The sequence below is a fragment of the Eucyclogobius newberryi genome, unplaced genomic scaffold (genome assembly GCF_026437365.1).
Source record: "Eucyclogobius newberryi isolate DKJ021-1_F unplaced genomic scaffold, fEucNew1.0.hap1 SCAF_11, whole genome shotgun sequence".
NCBI lineage: Eukaryota > Metazoa > Chordata > Actinopteri > Gobiiformes > Gobiidae > Eucyclogobius > Eucyclogobius newberryi.
In genome coordinates, this window is record NW_027315735.1 from 25,696,665 (window position 1) to 25,720,624 (window position 23,960).

The 23,960-nt window shown below is 40.9% G+C and overlaps 5 protein-coding genes across 6 annotated transcripts; 1 reads left to right on the forward strand and 4 right to left on the reverse strand.

Annotated features, from left to right (window-relative positions):
• Window positions 1-4,653: 4,653 nt before the first annotated feature.
• On the reverse strand, window positions 4,654-7,360 carry LOC140347265 (uncharacterized). Its single transcript, XM_072433656.1, has 4 exons — window positions 6,840-7,360; window positions 6,679-6,755; window positions 6,009-6,123; window positions 4,654-5,934 (listed from the first exon to the last, which is right to left on the reverse strand). Exons 1-4 carry the CDS (start codon window positions 7,108-7,110, stop codon window positions 5,111-5,113), a joined length of 1,287 nt encoding a protein of 428 aa, XP_072289757.1. The 5' UTR covers window positions 7,111-7,360; the 3' UTR covers window positions 4,654-5,110.
• Window positions 7,361-7,575: 215 nt separating this feature from the next.
• Window positions 7,576-11,661, reverse strand: LOC140354612 (uncharacterized). 2 transcript variants are annotated; one of them, XM_072439721.1, is made up of 5 exons: window positions 11,533-11,661; window positions 10,765-11,102; window positions 10,499-10,620; window positions 10,340-10,397; window positions 7,576-8,743 (listed from the first exon to the last, which is right to left on the reverse strand). In XM_072439721.1, the coding sequence occupies exons 2-5, from the start codon at window positions 11,066-11,068 to the stop codon at window positions 7,731-7,733; spliced, it is 1,497 nt and encodes a 498-aa protein (XP_072295822.1). In that variant the 5' UTR covers window positions 11,069-11,102; window positions 11,533-11,661; the 3' UTR covers window positions 7,576-7,730. The 2 variants fall into 2 exon arrangements, with proteins under 2 accessions (XP_072295822.1, XP_072295821.1); XM_072439720.1 differs by having other exon boundaries at window positions 7,577-8,743; window positions 11,529-11,661.
• Window positions 11,662-12,731: 1,070 nt separating this feature from the next.
• mif (macrophage migration inhibitory factor) lies at window positions 12,732-14,411 on the reverse strand. The gene is made up of 3 exons (XM_072433668.1): window positions 14,197-14,411; window positions 13,821-13,993; window positions 12,732-12,984 (listed from the first exon to the last, which is right to left on the reverse strand). Exons 1-3 carry the CDS (start codon window positions 14,302-14,304, stop codon window positions 12,918-12,920), a joined length of 348 nt encoding a protein of 115 aa, XP_072289769.1. The 5' UTR covers window positions 14,305-14,411; the 3' UTR covers window positions 12,732-12,917.
• Window positions 14,412-15,092: 681 nt separating this feature from the next.
• Window positions 15,093-19,113, forward strand: LOC140354614 (uncharacterized). The gene is made up of 5 exons (XM_072439722.1): window positions 15,093-15,289; window positions 15,731-16,058; window positions 17,423-17,655; window positions 17,924-18,026; window positions 18,099-19,113. The coding sequence occupies exons 2-5, from the start codon at window positions 15,752-15,754 to the stop codon at window positions 19,079-19,081; spliced, it is 1,626 nt and encodes a 541-aa protein (XP_072295823.1). The 5' UTR covers window positions 15,093-15,289; window positions 15,731-15,751; the 3' UTR covers window positions 19,082-19,113.
• A 612-nt stretch (window positions 19,114-19,725) lies between these two features.
• LOC140354616 (equilibrative nucleobase transporter 1-like) lies at window positions 19,726-23,262 on the reverse strand. The gene is made up of 12 exons (XM_072439724.1): window positions 23,245-23,262; window positions 22,866-23,140; window positions 22,665-22,794; window positions 22,504-22,550; window positions 22,101-22,177; window positions 21,554-21,646; window positions 21,343-21,482; window positions 20,884-20,981; window positions 20,664-20,807; window positions 20,490-20,597; window positions 20,230-20,416; window positions 19,726-19,918 (listed from the first exon to the last, which is right to left on the reverse strand). Exons 2-12 carry the CDS (start codon window positions 23,113-23,115, stop codon window positions 19,777-19,779), a joined length of 1,416 nt encoding a protein of 471 aa, XP_072295825.1. The 5' UTR covers window positions 23,116-23,140; window positions 23,245-23,262; the 3' UTR covers window positions 19,726-19,776.
• Window positions 23,263-23,960: the final 698 nt, after the last annotated feature.

Below are 23,960 nucleotides of genomic sequence, written 5' to 3' on the forward strand. Positions count from 1 at the left end.
TATTAACATATACAATACATTAATTTGAATTTCTATGGCGTCAGGGGACCACTGCCATAGCTTGAATCCCATAAATAGGCTAAAATTTGCATCAATGGGCGGCAAGAATAATCACAAACGAGTCAGAATTGCAATGTGACTGGTCAAAATGAGCAAAATGCAAAGACTGCAGTTATTGTGACTAATGTAATGTAATTTCCACTGCAAATAACCAATCGCTCTTGTGTTCTCATGTATAGAACCCGCCAATTCTGTAGTAAAAACCTCAACAAACATGTTCTGCTTCTGAAGTGTAACCAATTCTTGTTTTGCACTTCAAATCCTAGTCTTCTCAAACGTTAATGCTCCTGGACGTGTTCAAAACAGCTGAATAGGATATTTTCTTAAACAATTCGCCCTTAATTTGCCTTGCACGTCGCATACTGTACACTGACTATATTCATCTACTTCTCTGCGCTCTAGACAAGTGCAGAGCCACTTTGAGTCGACAGTGTTCAGTCCACGCGCAGCAGAGACTGGGACGATGCCAGGGACAGTTGGTGCCATCTCTGGAGCTGGCTGTCGGCCCACCAGGCTTTAAATCCACACTTTACTCCGAGACACTGTCCTCCCCCCACTTTAACTGTCACGGGCAATGCTCCATACGCTACCGACCATATCTGCCCCTAGAACTGACCCCTGCAGTGCAACATTTACCACACAGGCCCCTGAGCGCCGCTGTTCATCATTCACATGCCCTGTGTATGTGTTTCAAAGCCTTTTCACTTCTTTAATATGCTTGAAACACAATCATTTGTATTCCATTTGCAAAGTTAAAACGGGTAGAGAGAGAGAAAATGTATTAGTGATGTTTTGTGATTCATTTTAAAAGCCACAGATATAAAAGTGAGCTTGCTCTAATGTTTTCGAGGGCTCCGACTATTTTACTAATCGATAAATAGCAATTGATCTTTATATTACTGCATTTGTTTCTTCCAAACGCCTGTAAATAGTAGATTTTTACTTAATTTGACACAATGAATCTAAAGTGAAGCCGCTTGAAGACATCCTGATGGAGTATATTTACAACAAAATGGGTTTATCATTAAAAACACTAAATTGACGCATGTTTATTGTCTTTTTAATGTAATTTCTGCTCATTCTGAGTCACAAAACCTCTTTTCTCAGCACCAGTTTTGAACTCCATGGATACTAAACCAGGTAACGATTATTAACTTACTAAATTAGTTCACGATTAGTTGTAATTGCAATCGATTCAGCACAAATTTGGTCAAAAATGACGCCCATATAACCTAAAACTGAATTGAGTTGCATACTATTTTTTAGAAATGAAGGGACCCATAATTGAACTTATAAAATGTGATTGCCTATTGCACAGAATTATTTTAAAATCAATTAAAATCTAGGATGATAAGTCTACAAAACATCGACATATTCCCATTAATTGTCACGTCTCAAAAATGAAATCTCTGCTACAATTGTCCAACTTGTCTCTGTTTTTCCGTCACGTCTCGCGCAGACAGAGGTTAGTGATCACTGAAGTGTGTCGTGTCAGCAGGTGCCACGCCTCAACTGTCAGTGTGGCAGATGGGTGCGTCTCTGGGCTGTGAACAACAACCCAAATCGGGGCAGAAAATTACCATTGAACGTCGAATCGTGCTTTGTGTGGATTCTGCAGCGAAAAGGAATGACTTCTCTCAGGTTCAAGGTCTCTATCGTTTCAAGTGACTGCAATATTAAGCGGGCAATTAAGATAAGATAAGATAAGATAAGATAAGATAAGATATTCCTTTATTGTCCCACATGGGGAAATTAGTCACATTAGACACAATTAAATCACAGGGACAATCACGTGGGCTACCTGCGTTCATTCTGACTTGAATTCATGCCAGAATGGTTGATATTATAATAGATCCATGGGTTGAACGCACGCAGTTTGATTGACGTCTCCTGGGAAACCTGCATGTCAACTTTAAGCATTCATCCGTAAAGTTTGAAGAGCTGTAAAGTCGATAAGAGTCACATTTTTCAACATTTAATCGATTTGAGCGCACACACAGCGATCACATAAAATCGAGCACATTCATGAAACAGGCAAATGGGATAATGAGGAGAAGAAGAGGGCACGCGGGACTACTACGTTTCATTTTCGCGTCACAATAACAGAAAGTTCGGAAATCAACGACGAAACGGTCTATGGCCAATGCAACAAACAAGATTAAACGACACCGGGCGCCGTGTGGATGACCTGGTCCATGGACCTGGCCATGGACCTGGCCTGATGCTCGTGGCGCGCGCGGATCCTTTCCAGCCCCCACTCCACTGCGCAGACGCCGTCGCCGTAGCAACCGCGGCGGCAGCACAACGAGGAACGCGCGCACACAAACAAGACACCTGGGAAAGCCTTGAAGGAACTTTAAATAATACATTTTATTTATTGTATTTGTATTGAGGATCTCAGCAGGCTGGATGTTCCCTGTTATCATTATTATTTATGCATTCAGATGTAATATGTTTGATTAGAATTGCTTTGTTGCTATGTTGATGGAGGACCGTTACCGGCCATTACTTGATTAATTGCAACGAGTAATCGACTGATCGTAACTAGTCTCGGAACTCATCTCGTAATTCGATCATCGGAATTATTATCTGAACAATGCAGACTACAAAACACATGTAAAATGCCACATTTTTAACATAGACATTGGCATTATTAAATCAAAAATAATCCCAATGTGTTAGAATTTAATTCATAATAAACTTTATACGTAACTATCATCCATCTAGAAGCCTTCAGTCACCATATTTGGACATTTATTTAGTTTATAATGTGTTCAAAAAGTCTCATTGTACAATAAAAAAAATAATAGTTTAACTTTGGGTTAAGTAATACTGTTCGCAATTGTTATAATATTTCAACTGTAGTCCATAATTGTTCAAACAGCATTTAATCATTTTATGCAATATTTATAGATTACTTTTACAAAGCTTTCGACTGATCTGCTTTTTCATCACTGGTCGTCACAGTGAGAACCGACTGCAGTGTGAATTGGCAGACTATGAAATCGTAACCAAACACAATACTGCAACTGCGAGGTCTGGCCCAGAATACAGTGCACTTGTTTGTTCGTTACATCTGGTTGTGCGTAATTTTAGTTAGTAGCTTTTTAAAGTACTTAACGAATCATAGCAGCATTGATCAACTGTTCCTGGTGGACGGCTATAATCACTTTACAAGAGATGGGGGTGCAACACAGTAATGGGAAAATGCATTTAACCACTGTCTCTGGAGAGAAGGGCTCTGTAGACATTAACCCTGGGACGACACTGAACCCCCTTTTCTTCTGCAAAGGCACTCAATCTCACAGGTGTGTACTTAAACATACCACGGACAGAAAATGAAAGTAATTTATCAAATCTGTGCTGTATTTACCAAGAATATTCTGCACTGTGTTTTGAAATTCAGCAGTCTAAAAGGGAGACATTCACTACACTTGGTTCTATAATTTAGTAGCTGCAGGTTACGTGCATTTTCAACCCGTTAAGATCAAATCAAACCATTTTTAATCTGTAATATGTCACATGTTTACGGGACAATGATAAACCACAGCTAATGTTGTGCTTTTATGAAGCAGACTGTATGCACAACACAGGCATTACAGCGTGGTCAACTGTTCACTTGTCCGTTCTCAGGAAAAGCAGCTTATGGTATAAAGGAGATTACACAATATATACAAACAGAAAGTGCAGCAGAGATTGTATTCCCTGCGTGGTGTTGTGCCTCCCGATGGTTGCTCACTACTGTAATACTGTCTGCAGATTACTTCAGTCATGATTCCACCCTCCGTTTCATCCTCATGAATAATACATGCTCACTTCATTCACAAACAAAACCACACACATTTCAGAGACACGTGAAAACACAGGTTGTCGCTTTATTTCGACCTTTTCTAAAAATGACAACTAGGATTTATAAATAGAAAATAAGACCCAGGTGGTGGACACGGGTGACCTTTGGGGGAGGGGGAGGTCAGTGCTGCGCGTCACAGGCTTAAAACATATTTAAATGATCCGAAACATGAGCGGTCAGCCGTCAGGGGAATGTAAAGAAATGCTCCTTTCAGCATTTATGATGTACAATAGGGAGTGTAATAGGTCTAAGAATGTATAATTACCACCAGTCTACACTGTAAAATCTGCGAGAATGATTCAGGACAATAATGATTAACTATACGGTTGAAATATTAGTTTAAAATGCTGCACACAAATATAAGGAAATTGTTTATGAGAGAAAGCTATTGAAAGGAATGAGATGAAATAACTGCATTGTCAAGTTTTAATTTGACATTGCCTGGTGGCAATGAAACGACATCACAATAACAGAAGAAAATGTTTTTGCAAAATTGCTCTATTCTGATCAATTAAAACATATTTGAATTTGAAAGGCAAAAGAGACCTTTACCAGATTGTAAAAATAAAAAACTTTTATAGGTATTTACAAATAAAGACGTTATTATAATCAAGAAATAAAACAAAGCCATGACTATTATAACCCTCTGACCAAAATCTTTATTAAGGCATATTAATCAGAACTTTTATGGGGAATAATATTAGAAAATATAAAGTATATAAATGCATCAATGATTTGGACAGCCAATCTAGTAGATGGGAAAATTTGGGTAATTTTGTTCTGACCTGACGAGGACTGGATGGATGACATAAACTGATCTCTTAACCGACATATAACCCACAAATCGACGCAAAACAGGGGGAAAAAACAAAATCACATACAAACTCGACTTGAAAATGGAAACATTTTACAAAACTGGGTAAAATAGGACTCTTAATTGTTTCTAATTCTCATTTTCAACGTTACCCAACTTGTATTACTTTGGTCCCGTCTTTGTTCGTTCCCGTTTGTTTTGCATTTTGTTTTTTGGAACAATTAATACAATATAAATATATATTTGAATTTGAGATAAATTATATCACTAGTAAACTGATTTAAGCAATAAAAAACATCACAACAATCTTAATGTCTCAATGTAAATCAACAAGATTCCATGTATCCATATAAATAAGACATCATATGCTTCATGGTGATACATTATCAGAGCCTGTGAGCGTTTGTGGCAGATGTCAGTAGTCCGTGGTGCACTCTGTGATTATGCACTCGCAGGTTGCCCTTGTGCGCGAACCTTTTCCCGCATTCGGTGCACGCGAACGGCCTCTTGCCCAGGTGCACGTCCCTCTGGTGGGCGCGAAGATTTCCGCTGCGGGCAAAGCGTTTCCCGCACTGTCCGCAGCCGAAGGGTCGCTCCCCGGTGTGCGTGCGAGTGTGCACCGTGAGCTCCGAGGAGGTGAGGAAGCTCTTCTCGCAGACCTGGCACGAGTGCAGCCGGAGCCCCGTGTGACGGAGGAGGTGGCGCCTCTGGTGCGAGGGGTACGCAAAGCACTTCCCGCAGTAAGGGCAGGAGTGTGGCCGTCCGTTCACTCCGCTGGCTGCTGGACAATGGCTCGAAGGCTCCGTGTTTCGCAGTGAAAATGTGTGGAAGTTGGACTGTGGTCGCTCCTTGGATCTAAATGTTGAACCTTGTTTGATGTTTATAGTTAGTCCACTTTGTCCTCTTTGCGGCGACTGTACATTGCCATGGCTAGAGGCAAGATTTCCAGGTTCTTGTTCCAAAAAAATGTCTTCTAAACATTCATCAACGCCATATTCAGCATGTCTGTTCATTGGAGCAGGGCAGTTGGATTCATTTGCCGTAAAGTTTTCCATCGTAGACTGTTGAGTGGAGCTTAACCCAGGGGCCCATCGCTCTGTCTGGCTTGTGTCAGAACATACCTTTGGCGATGTGGGCAGAGGAGAAGGAGAAGAGGTCGCTTCTTTGTGTATTTGTGCTGCAGTGTAACAACTCTCGTCCCAATCCGGCACTGCAAAGACAGAACACATCCGTTTATGTTTGACAATAATAATATTTTAAAATGTTCCATGTCAAGGCTATTACTTTCATCCTTGCATTGGACAGGAGGTAATAACGGCTCCGGAGAAAATTGTTGATTCAGCTGGATATGTTCTGTTTTTATTGGAGCCGATGCCATTTTTGACTGTGATTCATTTTGCTGAAACAAATAAGAAAAAAGCAAAAGATCAATATTGATTTAAAATGTGCACTGTGTAACTTCTCTGGTGGAGGGTGCGCCGCCAGCTCGTCTCCATCAAGTTGTCATCGCTTTCAAATTTCAAGTTTGGTTTGCCATTTGCAGTTTAAAACCACATTGGAAAGACAGAACAACAAAACATCAAAAATCAACCACATAAACAAACAATGGACATAAATGTAAGCCAAGAATGTTCCATACATGGCTTTAAACTTGTCTCTTAATTAGCAAAAAGGTGGTCAAGCCAAATAACAGGTCAGATCTGTGGAAATCCCGCTCACAGTAAGAAAGCATGTTTTTCAATGCATTTTTTATGTATTTATTTTATTTTTCAAATAAAAATGTAATAGAATAGAGCAAGATAAATAAGCTTGTGGCCACACTGTGTAAAATCCCAGACAAAGCAATAACATTCCCATTCCCTTCACCAGAAAAAATACACAATGAGCCTTTAAGATGCAAGGCAAAAGTACTAGAATAAGAACGAAGCACATGACTAAAAAGTGAACAAATTACATCAGCATCTTCTTCTTCCAGACTCTGAGGCTCTTCCTTTATTCCACCAAAGTCCCGATAAAGTCCCTGGACTGGATCTGCACACACACAAAACACACAATATGACATGTTTCTGAAGTAAATACAATAACAGTACTAATGCTATGTCTGCCACGTCCCACCTGATGGATCCTCACAGTGGTCACTCTCTGAGGTTGGCTGATCATCTGTCTCCAGGCTCCGTGTGGACTTCTTCTCTGCACATCTTCTTTGCACCGTCTCCAGCTCCCCTCGAAGGATGGAGACCTCCTCGTGCGTCCTTTGCAACAGCGCCGCCTGGTGTTGGCTCAGGGCGCTTTCAAATATCTTCGCGATCTCGCACACGGCGCTTGCGAGCAGAGTATCCATTACGGAAGCTAGTTGTGCGTGGAAAACACTCTTCGCAGTCTCCATGTTGCCCGTTGATAAACTCTGTCTGGACTACAATTCGGTTTGAATTATCCACGCGAAAGAATTAAGCCGACGCTACGATGCTACTTCCAGCTTTAACTAAATCGCGACCTTAAATATGCCAACATGGATCGCGTAAGACTCAGATATGGTTCAAACAGTTTGCAAATAACTATTGGTGTGTTATTTGGTAAATCTGATGAGTAAAAAACGAAGTAAAGACATTTGTTTGGTACTCAGCTCTAATGTTATGTTTAGGTCAGGCCGATGATGGCGCAAATCTCGCGATAAGTCGGTCATACGGGCACTTTTTGGTCTCACCCAAAAGGGGGTGGAGCCGTTCTTGTAGCATAGGAAGTGACGTACGAACGAAGGATCTATTATATTATTGATTCACATATTTAATAGATCAATGCAGTTTAAAAACCATAGGCATAATAAAAGTTGAGGGGATTTATTTTTTGATCACATTGCAACATTTGAATTATACATTTATACATGTGAAAGAACATTCCGGTCAACTACAAAAGGCAACCAATAATGTTTAGGTTAAAAATGTGTTTTAAAAATTGTTGAAAAAATGTAAAAATGTGATGTGCCTAAAGAATGACAGCACAGTAAAATCAAGACTTTTCGTAAGTTTTTTGTGCCGTTGCCGCGGGGCAGTTCAACTCGTGTTTTTTATACCTGTATTTATGCACAAATCTCTTGGAGCACACACATGTTAGGTACCTTTTCAAGCGCATTCCATGAGAGCTTATTCTGTGCTTGCTCAAAGCAGATTTGTTCGTAAATGATTTGGAACATGACCCACATTTGTACGTTTCCTTGTTGTGTGAATAATAATGCTTAAGAGCTCTGTGCTTTGTTGTACAGACCCTCTGACAAAGCAAGCATTTAAACCCACCGAGACATTTCTTTACAGTATTTTCACTTTCAGATAAACCCATTTCTTGATTATCCTCACTCTCATCCAAGGGTTGGGTCCAAGATAAGTCCAATTCATTCTCTGTGGATTTCTTGTGCACTTTTGCTTTATGGACATTTAGATTCACTTGGCTGCTAAATCTTTTTGAGCAAATTTCACACTCCGACTCGCACGAATGCTTCAAAAGTAGTGAACGTGAAACAACCATCGTCATGCATTTTCCACAAGTATACATTTCACTAACCCCCCTGCCAGGTGTTGTACTTTCTTTGGCTTGTTGGATGCTCGACGAGTTTGTTTGTTCCCCAGGCGATGGTATGGATAATTCCATCAACTTCTTGTAATATTTACATCCAGCCTTATGTTGGTCAAGAACACTTGGTAAAGGGAAGATTTTTCTGCAGCCATTGCATTTCTTGTGTGCACGACTGTGAACACTGAGGCCTAATGCTGTGTGAAATATCTTTGTACAGAGCTTGCAGTGGTAATATCCTAAGGCATTGTCCTGCATTCTGTGCATCTTTGGTCTTAATGTGGGAGTGTTCTGTACTTCTCCTGACGGACGCTTTCTCAGTACGCACGCTTCTACTTCAGTGTCGGACGGTTCTTGTTTAATATTCAGGAGTACATCTTTTAATCTGCAATTTTCAGGCGGATGCATCTTCCTCAGAACAAGCTTTAGTGTCTGCGTCTTCTGTTCACGTAAATCTGAAAATGTAAATGTAAAAAGATTAATTGTCAATTGTATTTCTACACATGGCGGTCTCATGGATGGTGCCGAATGGTCAGTGAATTTATCAAATATTGAGTCGTAATTAAAATGTTATTCCAAAATATCAAAAGCCAATACGATGCTTTTAATGCAGATAATTGAATTATTTCAAAAACAATTTGTACGTTTAGTTTTACTCAACATACAAGAAAACGGTTGTTCTTTGATTTTGTTTTCTGAAATCTGGTCAAGGGGAAGCGAGCGCCATTTGTGGCAAACCGATGTTACTGTCAAACTATAAACTATTGGAAAGCTCCAGTGCGACAATGTCTCTACACTTCTGAGCACCACTGTAACTCTGTCAGGCTTTTCTACCCTGCAGGCCTTTGCAGATGCCTCCGTAAGACGGAGAACAGGTTGTAGTAGCAAGAAGGAATTCTTTAGTTGTAGGAGAAGCAGTAGAATGAAGAGAAATGTTGAGCAGTGGAACTACATATGCACCACATATGTAAATTCAACTGTACATTTTGTGTACATAGTAAGCCTATTTTTATTTTATGGCTTATCTTTATTTTTTATCTTATAGCAGATTTTAATCATTTTTCTTTTTGACTTATATAGGTTATTTTATCATAGTTCATTGTTTTATGTTGCACCGTATCACCACAGCAAGTTCCTATATTTGTGAATTCTTTTCATTGACAATGGCAATAAACCTTTTCTGATTTTGATTCTGAAGAAGGTGGAATGAGCTGCAGTGTGGTGGTCCGTCCAGACTGGGGTATGGGACAGATGTCACAGCGCTTCCCTAGAGAAGGGTTAAGCAGCCCAGGCTAAAGGCTCACTCAGCGCCAGACATAATGCACTTGGCAAATTGGACTGGTCTCCACTCTTTAACCGTGTGGGGACACATAGAACATGCAAAGTTGTAAATGCTTTGACACTGGAGGAGGACAGGCGCAGCCGAGCAGACGGGACAAAGAGCAGAGACAGAACTTTCCCTTGTGTACTTTGAGGCCTGTGTCTGGTGCATCTCCATGCATTTGAGGTCATAAGATAAGATAATCCTTTAATGTCCACACATGGGGGAATTTCGTTGTTACAACGCAGTAGATAGAGAAGGAAAGGACAGATTATAGGAAGTTTCATATTAACCATAATAGCGTTTCACCTCTCTTGACTTTAAACTGCAAAAAGAAAATAAGTAAGTTGTGATCTTAACTCTCTATGGCACAGACAGGATCCCTTACCCTCTTTCCCTAGACCAGAAGGGAGTTCAGAAAATGAAAAATAACCCCTTTTTAGTTTCTATCACTCCATCTTTGCTTATTTTAAAATACTATAAAAAAATAAATAAAAAAAACAGGCATTTACTTATCAAAACAAAATTGCCTGATATTTTTCACATTTCTGTTTTTTGCATTTTGCAACTAAAATCAAATAACAACCTATTTTTGTTTTTTAAAGACGGAATTCTGAAAAGAAAATCCAAATACCCATAAATACACCGACCGTAAATGAGACTCTCAGTATTGTGTGGTAAGTTTATATGAGAACTTGGATTAATCATAAAAACATCACGAAGCACAAACCTATTTTGTCTCTGGTGTGACATGGTCCGAGACTTGGCTCCTCAATCTTCAGAAAAGCCTTCAAATGAAAAATACAAAAGTGTAGACTATATATATATATATAAAAAAAAAATGTATCACACATAGTACACTGAATGTGCATGAAAAAACCTTAATTACCTTGTGCTTTAATGAAATGGGCCTCAGAGGAATCGAAAACTGTTTGAGTCGAATACTCGGACAAGGATTGTCTTGTTTGACCACAATCTCTGAGCCCAGTGGAACACACCAGTCATCAGGGACTGCACACGCACAGAAGGGAAATGTAAGAACATGTTAAATATTGTCATGAAACAAATGACATTAAGAAATGAAAGCCATTGGCTGTAAGAACCAAATGACAAAAAGAACACAATATTCTAGGCCTATGTATTTGCACACCGTACCTCCAATGTCCATTTCAGGGACAGTCGATTCTTCAGGAGGAGGTTCTTTGGACTGTCTTTGACTTGTTCGAGTAGTGTTCATGTCAGTTTCACTGTGCATTGAAATGTCGCTGAGCTTCATCTCAGCTCGCTGTAACTTCACTTTGAGATGAGCGATTTCTTCTCCTTTACGTGCCAGCTCCATTTGATGATCATGGAAACTGTTGTCAAAGATCTGAGAGATCTCAACCACTGCAGTCCTGACCAGGTTCTCCATGGCTGTGGTCAGCTGGAGTCTGCACGCTCTGGACAGATAGTCTGTCATCTTGGAGCTCTAGAGCTGCTGCTTTTATTGACAGCTGTGTAAATAATATAAAAAAAAATAAAAAAATAAAAAAAAAATCACATTGAAGTTATAACGTCATACATAAAATAGATTCAATTAAAACAAATACTTCTAGATAAAATAAGACATTATTCAGCTCAGAAACCAAAAATAAAATAGGCACACAATGAAAACACCATGTTTGTGTGGAAAACTATAAGTCAGAGAATAACACAATGCAACTGTAAGACATAACGTTAGGTAAGGACAGGTCTAATTAACAAGTGGCATCTATAGCAACAGCAGACAGCAGGGCATGAAGAGAGCATGGAAACAAACAGCGGAAACACCTGGTGCTTCAGAGAAGACTGTTGTTGCCGCTCAAAAAACATCACAGAAAGCGAGTCCACGGTGTTTACAGCTGCAACTACGACCGGTAAATAACAACAATTAAAAATACTCACGATTAGGGACAGTCGCGGCCTTCAGCTGCACGGCTCACACCTCGCAACAGCGCACGTTTTACACCAACAAATCAAACAGTAGGATTAGATGTATTCCAGACACCGTTATTTTCAGTCCGCCATGTTCAGCCCGCCATGTTCAGCGTGAGTGAAAGCGAGGCAACCGCGTGTACGCCCCACCTCTGTGCATAAAGCCCTGGAAGTAACCTGGCACCACCTGACACGGCGCATCCGGCGGCCATCTTGTAACTGTAGGAAAGGCCCTAAGTAAAGAAATGTACAAAGTCGAACAATTAAGATACAGAGTTAGGTTTTAATGACAACGAAATAATTCTTGCTGTCTTTTTCATAACGGAATTAAATCCTGGCCTAAAAAAAAATTAAACATTATTATAGGAAACAATTTGGATTTCCACTAGCATCCATGCCAAATATAGGGCATTTATTTTTCCATCTTCAAGCATAACCATACTACAATTCATTATGATTACGTTGTTTGGTCATTTGGAGCAACTATGAAGGGTATTTTGTGTTTTTATTACGAATTTTATTTTTGACAAATGTTTTTACATCGTCGTTTTTATTTATTTTTTTGACATCGATTTTTTTTTACATTGAATTACATGTATGACTTTGTATTTTTTAAACGAATTCATTAAAAATCGTATTTATATACAATGAATATTTTTACTAGTTTCGATTTAAAATAAAATACGATGTAAAAATCGTAATAAAAACACAAAATAACCTTCATACATAACGTCCTTCAGACATCCTTTGGCATCACAAGTTCCTCTAGAGTTTCATTAACCCGGTGAGGAAACCACGTGAGAGAGTACTCATCCCCTTCTTTTGACCTCCAATGTTGGTATGATTTTTGGAGTAAAAATCATGAATTTATTAAAAATACACATGGATATTTAGGTTATGAATATGTTCATCCCATATCACACACACACACACACACACACACACACACACACACACACACACACACACACACACACACACACACACACACACACACACACACACACACACACACACACACACACACACACACACACACACACACACACACACACACACACACACACACACACACACACACACACACACACACACACACACACACTGTCCCCGGGAAGCGAAACAAGGTTCTAAAATGCAAATACAAAAAAATACAAAATGAGCACGAGTTACATCATGGTTTGTTTTATTGATTGTAGTCAGTGCAATTCTACCAACAAATGTCAGGCACTTTTCTACTGCCAATTCCTTACCAAACCTGTTAATGATTGCTCTTATGTTAACATGCAAGCGGCAGAGAATGAATCGTTAAACCAAACTGGAATGTGACTGTATTTTCTGTCTCAATTCTTATCTTATCCAAAGGTGGTGTTGTTCCAGGCCACGTTGGCGGCATCCATGTCTACAAAGTTAATATAAATCCTAGAAGAAAAAGAAGGGGAAAGCATAAAACATTTGTTAATGCGCCAAAATTGCTCAATGACATCATCTAGGGGTGGGCAATATGGCAAAGAATGTAGGCCTATACATGCGTTCGCACATCCGGGAACTTGTGCAGTGGCAACCGAGTCCGCCATTTTGAAAGGGGCACATAGGAAATCCAGGAATTATGAGGCCAAAATGCCAAAAACCTGCGTTCTGTTAGGTCATTGTTCTGTAAGGTCATTGTTCTGTAAGGTCATTGTTCTGTAAGGTCATTGTTCTGTAAGGTCATTGCTCTGTAAGGTCATTGCTCTGTAAGGTCATTGCTCTGTTGACTGACCAAGAAATTATAGCTTTGTCGTGTGCCTTAGTTTGCCGTTATCGTCTAAAGAATCAAAGTATTCGTAGCCCATTATGCCATAGAAAAGGATGCAGTCGTGTTGGTTTTTATATATCGCGTGCCCCTTTTAAAATGGCCGCTATGGCGAAGTCCCGGCTGTACGACGTCACCGCAAACACTTTCTTGGAGCCAGGTCACAGCTTTGATTTCATCACGATTTATGTGCACTTTGAATATTGCCATTGCCTTTAAGCGGTCAATCTGCTTCTTATGAAAGTCCTCGCTTCACTCTGACTGGTTGAATCCACCTGTCACTCACTCAGCTTTTACAGAGGCTGGCCAATTCATGCATTTCAGAATGGTGACGAATTAGGACCACAATAGTAGCGCCCTCACATGGGTCGAGTACATTTCTTTCAACATATGGCCCACGCCCGATCCAATCGCGATGACCAGCTCCAGTATTCGTGTCCCGTCCCTTCAGATGAACTCTCACCTCTCAGCGGCGATGCCCAGGTGTTTGTCGAGCAGTCCACACAGAAGTTTGGAGTACTGCTTGTTAAGGGCACCGCTGATTTTCCCGATGCTGTGGAGCGAGCAAAGGGCACAGGGATCTCCTTTGTTTCCAAACCTCATCATTTGGTCAGGGTTGACTTGCACAGCGATGTACTGAATGAAATGCAGAACACAACTTTTAAACACACACAATGATACACATAATATCATCCAGAAGCATGAGTACAGTAGATGGAAACTGAATAAAACTCTATCATCACTATATGGCTTGATTGTTATTCATGTAAGAACAGTACTGAACTAGAAGAGCAGACTAAAGGTAAATAAGACTTGAGATTGTATTAAAAGGGTCGTACCTGAGCAGGTTTTCCCATGGCTTTGGCCAGCTCCTCCGTCGCCTCTGACAGAAGAGCATCTGGAACATCACCTCTGGCAACATTTGTGTTGATCACAAACATCGGCATGATTCCTGCTTTTGGAGATTTTAGATTTTACACGAGAGATAAATGACAGACACAAAAGACCAAAGTCTCACTCTGCTTCTGCTGTAGAAGAGCAGATTAGGAGCAATGAGTGTGCATTACTGCCCCCTATTGTTCACAGAAAGAAGTATTAAGTATGTAAGCATTTTCTTTGACAATTTAATGATAATCCTACTAATATATCATATTGGTTATGGATCATTGACATAACTAGGACGATTGCAATATAAAAATGTATTTAATATATTGTAGTAGAACTGAGTAGAGGAATCCCTATGAGATAAAATGACCTTAGTGATTATATCATAACAAATATATCATAAAATGTTTCATATCACAATGTAAGACTAATGGTTTAATGTATGTCTATAAGTAGGCCTTTTTGCCTGCCTTCCACTCAGTTTTTAAGGGATACTGATAAATTATACAAAAATGTTGAGGTCACATTTTCAATTTCCTTATCCTTGTTATAAAGTATGTCCGTGGTTGAACAAAACACAAATAATTTGTTTTATACTTTGAAAATAATGGATTTTGTGCATTAATTAATGTTTCTCCATCCAATTACATAACAAAATTAAAATGTGTGTATATGTTTCGTCCGGAAACTACTCAGGCAGTTATTGGTACTTTTTGGACCTTTTACTCTCGCAATAATACTTATCTGTCAGTATAAAAATATATCCATTACAGAGCCGAGTGTGCGCGAGTCCTGGCGCGAGCCCTAGCGCGAGTCAGCACGGTGAGCGGGTAGTTAACTGAGCATGCGCAGAACTCTCCATCGCATCTTGAGCCGAGAGGCGAGAGAAGGAAAACAGTGTGGTGGCTTCGGTGGAGAGAGCGGGCAAGTTTCCATTGTCGAGGGGGACTCCGGCTCGTCAAACAGTCCACGGGCTCATCTCGAAGTCTCGTATCCACCGTCGGGTCGTTTCGGTTTACGTCCATCCTCGGCGTGTCCTCGTAAACGGTGAGTTATGATAATATTGTTAGCATGGCGGCTAGCTCGACCACTTCCCAACAGGAAAGAGGATGTGTGGAAGTGCCTCGTCTTCCACACGATCAATAATTGTTGTTAACTTTGCAGTTCAGGCATGCACAGTGTGAGTGAAGAGCAGTGAAATATACTGTTTTGTATAATAATGCTCATACGTTCACCTGATTGAGTCTAAATGGCGCCTTATCTTGTGTCTGGCTAGTGTAAATAGTGTCAATGGTTGCTTTAAGAGTGGAGAATAATTTGTGTAATGTATAAATGCACTGAGATTAACATTGTTCATGATCAAGGCACGGTAATACCTTAATTTCCAATGGATAACCACTCAACAAACGTGATTACAGCAAGTGTTCAAAAATAATCAGTAGACTTTTTTTCATCCATTTCAATCAAAATGTTGCTCACTCTTTCCAGGATCGACTTCTTACGACTGTAATGAAGATGATGATGGGGGAAACGGTGACAGCGTTCGAGACTCACCTGACGGCGGTGATGGACAGTCTCATCCGGGCGTCCGTGTGCGAGATCTCCAAACTCTTCCAGGACACGGTGAACGACTACCTGGTGGAGCTGTCCCTGAACCGGAACGAGAACGAGGCGCTGAAAGTGAGATTAAAACTCACAGAGAACAAGCTGAGAAACGAGCGGAAATATGGCATGAGCTGGGCTGCCCACCGCCGCACCTCTGGGCTGGCAGCCGACGGAACCGCAGGTCGACAGAAACGCAAATCCGAACTTGCTAGTAAGTATTTTGATGAGCCTAAATGTCGAAAACCGATTATCTCCAATGGCATCCCGATCATTTAACCTGTTTTTATGCACACGGTTGTTGTTTCTTTGTAAATCAGTGTTCTATGATGCATTACATAAACAAAGGTTTCTCATTTCATCCTTTCTTTTTGTATTCATTTGGTGGGGAGCCATCTGTCTCCTCCTCCTTCTGCTCCCTCTGTCCTTGGCCTCCTGCTGCATCAGTGCGCTCACTCCTCTGGGCCCTCCCTCCCCCATCTTCTCCTTTCCTTTCTGCGTGGCTCCTCTGCTTCCTCCATAACCCTCCCTCCCTTCCTGCTTGGCTCCTCTCCCTCCCCCGCGCCCTCCCTCCCTTCTGCTCCTCTCAATCTCCTCCCAATCACGTTGCACACAGCTCCTACTCCTACCAGCTCCGTAAAATGTCCTCCCTGTCACGTGTTCCAGTCTCAAGTCTCTGAGACCTTTCTCTCTTTATCCTCGGTGCGTTTAGGCTCCCTAAACAAATGTTGGTTTTGTTCTTTCTGCTAATATATAATAACAGTAATTCATGGAATGTATTAATATTATTACTTTATTTTCTTTATTTTTTTCATTGGATCCACATTTAGCAGCAGCAAAGCTTATGTTTCATCTTTCACCACAGTCATTGTAGTGATAGTGATGGTTTTAATGGGTGTAAGTCATGGGTTTTAAGGTATAATATATTTAGTATTGATTCATTAGCACCCACAAGCTAATATAAAATAAAAATGTGATATGATCAGGATACAGAGGTTAGAGACACAGCGATTAATATCAAATAAGCTGATTGATGAACAAAAAACATTTGAACTATTGCAAAGGTCATTATTTGACTTTATTTAAAGGATTAAATCCAAAAGGCGTTTTTATTCTGGAAGCCAAAATGTTTCCACACAACAAACTTCAACCCTGTGAATAAAGAGTCCATATGTTACTAGCATCACTTAGATTTGCCCCAGAGAAAAACACTTTTCAAAGTAGATATAATTATTTATTTTGTCATTCTACTGAAGAGTTATACTGCGATCGTTACACAATCCCTAGGACTATGTGTGTGTTATTCGAATAACCACAAATATTTTGTGTAACAATAGGGTGTGTCCTTTCTGCTGTCTTGTCCTCTTCTGGTCTGATGTTTTTCTGACATTCAGTTACATCTTCCTGCTTGAATGGATACATTATTAATCCTTTTCAAGAAATTATTTGGTAGCAGTGGTTGATTGTTCAAACATAGCAAAGTCTTTCTGTGACTTTTCACTCTTCCACTCTTCCACACATTATTCAGATCTCCCTATTCTCAAATCACTCTTTTCTCTCTTCTACTTTTCTCCACAGGAGGCAAGTCAAAAAGGGGCGTTGCAGCAGCCTTTGGCAAAAACTGGCCTGGAGGTGTGTGGGAGGCGGGCAACAGTGGGGGAGGAAGCGGAGGTGCAGTGGTGAGAGCGGGGAACGAGGCCAGGGAGATGTTCCTGGTGCAACTCCCCGATGAGGAAGAGGAAGGAGTAGTGGAGGAGGACGAAGGCAACCTCAGCGGAGAGGGGGAGGAGACGGCCAACATCAAAGGGGAGGTGAGTGCAAGATGAGCTTCTCGGAGGAGCTGTAGGAGGAGAACATGCCAGAGCAGCACTGCAGTGCCCAGCAACAAGCTCAGTACAGATTGAAAGGAATACAAAATTTAACCTGCAGTAGTTTTCAGTCTTGTAACAAAGATGGTAAAGTCAAAATTAATTCAGACTTTAAAAGACAAACAGGAAATGAATTGCATTATCTAGTATATTTCTGTATCTCCAGCCCATTTTTCTCTGCATGTTTTAAGGCATTTATGTCTCTCCTCAGTTGGCAGCAGCGGAGGGTTTTCAGCCAGCCTCCATTCAGCTTATTAAAGAGGCTCTGAAAATGGACCTGCCCAAACAGAACAATCACATTTCTCATTGTGAAGGTACACATTGCATTTAATTGATTTAGTTAGTGAATAATATTTGCTTACAATGGGTGCCTCTTGGGTTTTTAGGAAATGTTTCTAGTCGACCTTTGAATTCTGAGCGCTCGGTGGGAGGGATGACAGCAGACGAACTCCGAGGCTTGGAATCTGCTCTGAGAGCTGAGAAGAGTCGTGAACAGGCCGCCATGAAGCCTTCTCACCAAATAAGTCCTGAACCTAAAGCCGAACACAGCAGTGTTGCCCCCAAATACATTGGATTAGACGGCCTGGAGCAGGAGGAGGAGCTTGACCTTGAGCCACCCACTCTTCAGAGAGAGGACCAGTTTGGACAGATTCGGGTGAAGGTGGAACTTGGTGCGGGAGAGGTAGAAGCTGAAGAGGGTGCGTCTGGGTGGGTCAGAGAGGTCGACTCGACAGTGGTAATGTCTGAAGACTGTGCGAGTGAGCAGGGGCATTCAGAGCCGCCTCCGCACCTCTCTGCTCCTGCCAGTGTGGGCGAGTCTGGAGGCGCTGAAAGTGGAACAGGAGAGGTGGTTCACTTCTGTCCGCAGTGTGGAGGCGGCTTCCACTCAGAACATGAGCTGGAGGAACACCCCTGCCCACTAGAGGGCGCTCCTGTAGAAGGCCTTTCGGATGAGCATGGTTTTCTTTGTGCGTTGTGTGGAATCACGTTTAACCACGCTTGGGCCCTAAAGACTCATGAGTGCTCCCAAGCCACAGATCGGCCTCATGCCTGTGAGATCTGTGGGAAGCGCTTCACACACTCGCGCTCTCTAGAGCGCCACCAGCTGGTGCACACTGGAGAGCGGCCTCACCGCTGCCCTCAGTGCGGACGCAGCTTCAGCCGTTTAGGAAACTTGGAACGCCACCAACGGATTCACACAGGCGAGCGGCCATACGAGTGCGACGCATGTGGAAAGAAATTTAGTCGTGTGGAGTATTTAAAAAGACATCAGCTCATTCACAGCAATGAGAGGGCGACTCTTCAGTGCTCAACCTGTGGAAGGGGCTTTGGAGACGTAGAGGAACTTAAAAACCACCAATGCTTTTAGACAAATTGTATAAAACTATAAATTCACACATGATTGAGGTATATGAATGTGAAAAATATCTTGTACATAATCAATGATATAGGTCATGAAGGTATCTCTTGGTAGAGAATCGGCCTTGGTATTTTGTTTTGCTATACTTGTTATATTGTGCTTTTGTACGTATTTTGTATTTTACCCATAACTAGAGATTCTTTGATTTTTAAAGTAGCAAAAAATGCTCTGGTAAATGTAATTCAATAAAGCTAAAATCTTTTCTAGCCCTAGTTTATTCATTGTGCTTTGTTTAATTGTGCAGTTTCAGATTGTACAAACACTTGGACTTTGAGTGTTTTAGTGTGGATTGTTAGGTTGTACTATCTTTACTCGTTTTCTATACAAATACCTTTTTCTGAAAGCTGATGGTTTGATAGATTCATAAATTTGACATGACATTTTATTTATTGATCAGCCAATGCAAATAAAACACATTTGATAATTATCGCTTTTTTTTTTAATACAGTACACAGACATTTATAACTAACATGAAACAGTGTTGACTTTTCTTTGCTTTCGTTTTAAAGCGAGACTTTGACAGTAAACGTATACAGACACAGGGTGGATGAAGGTCACCAGGACGAGTAATGTGAGACCAATGTTGACCTGCAAATGAAAATACATCATCATACAAACTAAATTATTGCATTTTAAAGACTGTTCTATTGGGATGCACTTGCATATAACGGGTCCCCATTCAGGATGTCCTCCACCAGGATAAAACAGGGGTACTGCAGCAGAGACAGCAGCGCCGACAGACCTTTGATGAGGCCATACAGTTTACCAAAGTGACATGATGGGAAACTGACCACCGGGGGGAGAAATCAGAGTTAAATTCAAATCAAATATCTATATCGACGACCAAAACAAGACATTGACTTTTTAAATGTAGTAACTAACTACTTGTGGACTATCACTAGAAAATTGTAATGATTCATTGATAACATGCAAACCAGTGTCATTATTACAACCTGTGCTACATCGGTCTAACTCTTCACAAATATCTACCAATAGGCCTACAACAAGATGTCTATAGTCCACAAACGTTAAACAAAAATGTCTTTACAAATCATTTGATCAATATTCCTCCCAAACCGTTGTTGAAATGCACTCACATGACCTGGATAAAGGCTGCGTCACTGCCTGTGTAAAAAGCTCTGTTTAAAACCTGCAGGAAGAAGGTGAAGTACTGGAGTGGCAGGATGGGGATCATGGCACAAACAGAAAACAGCACACACAACAGAGACGTCAAGGTGAGCGACAGCATCACAGCCCGCAGGTCGGCCTCGCTCTCGCTCAGTCCTGCAAAACACACTCCTGACAGCACAACTGACTTAAGCATCATTTTGTTCTGTAATGAAGGCGAGACCGTTACCATCAGCTTTTAGTTTGGCCCGGTGTTTGTCCATGACGAAGCCGTTCCAGGGCGCAAACATCACAGCACACAGCTGAGTTATAGCAAATGCATTGCTGTATCGGCTCACTGCAACACAAGAAAAGGCTGTACAACACACAGCGATCGAATGGAGACAAAGTCTATCGTGCATACCGACGTTTTGGTCCTCTCCAGTGAACCTCTGCAGCATTGGGTTTAGAGTGCCAATGAACAGGTAATGCCTCAGCTGTATCACAGACAACCAAAGCAAGTGCCAGTAGAAGAAACTGGACCGCAGACACTCACGGAAACTCATTTCTGACAATAGAATAAAAATGAATAAAACAATCATTTACTACAATGTTTGAATATCTAATACTTTCCCTGTGCATACCTGGGCTGTCCTCATATAGAGTTTGGTACTCTGTTGATTGGGAATTGTTGTTTGCCTTTATTCGTTCCATGGCAGGGTTTAATTTACAACAGACTATTCTGATAAAGGGGAAAAAAGACCACATTAGCAGCTGAGGCCAGAGCCATCTCCAGCTCATAAAGACGATGCAGTTACACTGAGCGTTCAGCAGAGGTGTGGACTTTGATTCAGACTCAACTATTTTGATGACAAATTAAGACTTGATCAAGTGGACTAAGACTCAGGACATGACTTGAAGCTTGGTGCTTCTCCTAAAAAGCCCTCTTCAGTGCTTCATTTTACTGGAGCAAATCGGAACATAGCCCTTTTCACTACTCCATTTGTGACCACAAATCATACATATTGAAACTCCAAGCATAGGACTTTGAACTTTTGGGCCATTGACTTGAGACTTGCAAAACAAGGACGTGTTAATGTTACCCATAGGTGTAGTGTTCGGGCAGTGGGTAGGGGATTCTCTTCAGAGGAAGCAGAAAGAACGTCCTGAGAACCAGCGGGATGCTGCAGGCCGACAGGAACAAAAAGGAGGTGTGCAGCAGGACACCAGCTTCATGTAACAACTACAACAACAAAACCGCATCAGACTGAGAAGCTGTTATTATCAGTCAATAATGTGCTCTGCAGATCTCACCTTTATGATCAGGAAGAGTAAAGAGGACGACCCAAAAGCTCCAGTGTAAACAGTGATGACTGTGGAGCGGCGTGCACCAAACAGGTTCCCCACCTTCACAAAATACTCACTATGTTCATGGCATCAAGGAGCATATGGATATTGAATTTTGACCTGCATATTTTATAGTCCTTACTATGTTACTTTCCCTTATTGTATGCGACAGCAGCGGATATAAACTGTTATTTATGCCAATATATGTGGCACTAAAGCTGCTCACCAAAGGCACACTTATGTCACTTTATATTTAATGTGGCAGTTAACATCTAACGAGTTGCATCGCTTTAAGAGTTATTTTATTACTGTGATAAAGTCTACTAAACTGCGCCGTTTATAGAATATACTATGAACAATGTGACATTATAATAGGACCGCTGTTGTCTCCGACTGATTGTAGTGTCAGAGTGAATGTGCAGCTGCAGGCAGTGAGCCCCGAGACAAATGTCCCTGTGGGGGACAATAAAGTTGGTCTAATTAAGTTATCAGTAAAATATAAACTGCCTCTCACCTGCATGTTTGTCATGAGGCACATCCTGCCTCCGACGCCCATCAGGGACAGAGCAGGGAAGAGCAGCACTGACAGGGCTGAGAGAAAGGATTATTCACCTGTATATAGATTCATGTGTATATAGATTCATCTGTATATAGATTCACCTGTATATATAGATTCACCTGTATATATAGATTCACCTGTATATAGATTCACCTGTATATAGATTCACCTGTATATAGATTCACCTGTATATAGATTCACCTGTATATAGATTCACCTGTATATAGATTCATCTGTATATAGATTCATCTGTATATAGATTCACCTGTATATAGATTCACCTGTATATAGATTCACCTGTATATAGATTCACCTGTATATAGATTCATGTGGAGGATTAAAGGCTGCCATCTTTTACCTGGTGTCGAGAAGGCCACCATTAATGTCCCCAAAGTGAAGAGAAATCTAACGAGAAGAATACATCATTTTGTATCAGTTCAACTTTGACAGTGAAGCACAAGATGGGTTACGATATACAAGGCAAACTTAAGCTACTTCCTGTATTGTGAATGGACTTACATTGCACAGAGCCGTGCAACTGCCGTGCCCAACCAGTCAAAGAGGAACCCACTGGGGAAGGACAGAAAATTGGATGCAAAGGACGTGATGGTGAACACAAGCGAAAAGTACTCATGTTGTTCACTGCACTCTGCTAGAAACAATATATTTAATAGTGGGCTTTTTTGTTGAAAATCAAAACAACGATGATAGTAAACTCACCCAATACATGTGAAGTGTTGACTCCAGTGAAGCTGAAGTTGAGTCTCTCACTGGCGTCTGTCCGGTTTTGTCCCGAGGCTCTGACCGCTGTGGTGTTCACACAGAATGAAGTGAAGTATCCTTCGGTCTTGAGGACAATAACGAGAGAGGCCCATCCGAACACGGCTCCTGCAAAGCACAGGCACTCCAGCAGACCTGTGGTGAAGGTCAACCACTTACGCACGCCCGAGCAGCTCTTCTCACTGGGCATGGTCCTCAGGTGAGAGCTACAGATACTGGAAAACATCAAACACAAAGGTAAAGATGTCATTCAATCTGCCATGCACAATGAGAAATCAATAGAATCAATTCCAATTCCAGTGTGTTTGAAATTGCTTACCTTGACAAGGAAAGTACTTTATGACCATCAACTACCAACTATCTTTCTTCTTTAGTTACTTCCCTCAAAGTTTGTTTTATTAGGTCTGCTGCTATAGTTTACCGTATGATATTTTTAATTACCCAAAGTGTTTAATCCTAAAACCATGTCTTTCTCATTGATACTTTGTTTACAGGGATTCTTTCCTGGAAGAGTTTTTTTGCCTTGGAAAACCCCTTCTCGTGGAAAATGTAATAATCAATTAAGCTTCTAATTTAATAAAAGTATTGATAAAATTATTTTCTGGCAATACATTAACTTTAAAAACACATCAGTGCCTCTTGCTTGAGCCAGACCTGATCCACTAAGTGGTGTCACCTGTGCAAGGGAAGCATTTCAAAATAAAAGTCCCCACAGTTACATTTGGTGCAGCGTAAAACCATGGATCTGTTATATTGTGTAAAACTCACAGAAGCATTTCAGTTTGGACAAAGGAAGAGTGCATTTAGTTAGCAAAAGTTTATTGTTTTCACCGTCATTCACTCGAATACAAAATGCTCCCAAATGTCTCGATTACAGCCACAATGGCCCTCTTGGTGTGAAAATTATAAATGATAAAGAAAAAACCCCACAAACATTTTATGACTTTTTTGGTGTTCTATCAACTCAATTAAAAAGTAAAATAATAAGCCTATGAGAGTACACTGACATGACTAAAAATGATGCTTTTGAACATC

Bases quoted from the DNA above. Each gene is read 5' to 3' on its own strand.
- mif (XM_072433668.1), bottom strand. From the start codon at position 14,304: ATGCCGATGTTTGTGATCAACACAAATGTTGCCAGAGGTGATGTTCCA. The intron at 13,994-14,196 runs GTACGACCCTTT...CATTTCATTCAG, and splicing joins CCATGGGAAAACCTGCTCAG to TACATCGCTGTGCAAGTCAA. The intron at 12,985-13,820 runs GTGAGAGTTCAT...TTTTTCTTCTAG, and splicing joins CTGGGCATCGCCGCTGAGAG to GATTTATATTAACTTTGTAG.
- LOC140354612 (XM_072439721.1), bottom strand. From the start codon at position 11,068: ATGACAGACTATCTGTCCAGAGCGTGCAGACTCCAGCTGACCACAGCC. The intron at 10,621-10,764 runs GTACGGTGTGCA...GTGCGTGTGCAG, and splicing joins CCCTGAAATGGACATTGGAG to TCCCTGATGACTGGTGTGTT. The intron at 8,744-10,339 runs GTTTGTGCTTCG...TTACATTTTCAG, and splicing joins TCACACCAGAGACAAAATAG to ATTTACGTGAACAGAAGACG.
- LOC140354616 (XM_072439724.1), bottom strand. From the start codon at position 23,115: ATGCCCAGTGAGAAGAGCTGCTCGGGCGTGCGTAAGTGGTTGACCTTC. The intron at 22,178-22,503 runs GTAAAAGATGGC...CCTTTCTCTCAG, and splicing joins GGTGGCCTTCTCGACACCAG to CCCTGTCAGTGCTGCTCTTC. The intron at 21,647-22,100 runs GTGAGAGGCAGT...TATTTTGTGAAG, and splicing joins GCCTCATGACAAACATGCAG to GTGGGGAACCTGTTTGGTGC.
- LOC140354614 (XM_072439722.1), top strand. From the start codon at position 15,752: ATGAAGATGATGATGGGGGAAACGGTGACAGCGTTCGAGACTCACCTG. The intron at 16,059-17,422 runs GTAAGTATTTTG...TTTTCTCCACAG, and splicing joins ACGCAAATCCGAACTTGCTA to GAGGCAAGTCAAAAAGGGGC. The intron at 18,027-18,098 runs GTACACATTGCA...TTGGGTTTTTAG, and splicing joins TCACATTTCTCATTGTGAAG to GAAATGTTTCTAGTCGACCT.
- LOC140347265 (XM_072433656.1), bottom strand. From the start codon at position 7,110: ATGGAGACTGCGAAGAGTGTTTTCCACGCACAACTAGCTTCCGTAATG. The intron at 6,756-6,839 runs GTGGGACGTGGC...GTGTGTGTGCAG, and splicing joins CCACTGTGAGGATCCATCAG to ATCCAGTCCAGGGACTTTAT. The intron at 6,124-6,678 runs GTAATTTGTTCA...TATTTGTTTCAG, and splicing joins TGGAAGAAGAAGATGCTGAT to CAAAATGAATCACAGTCAAA.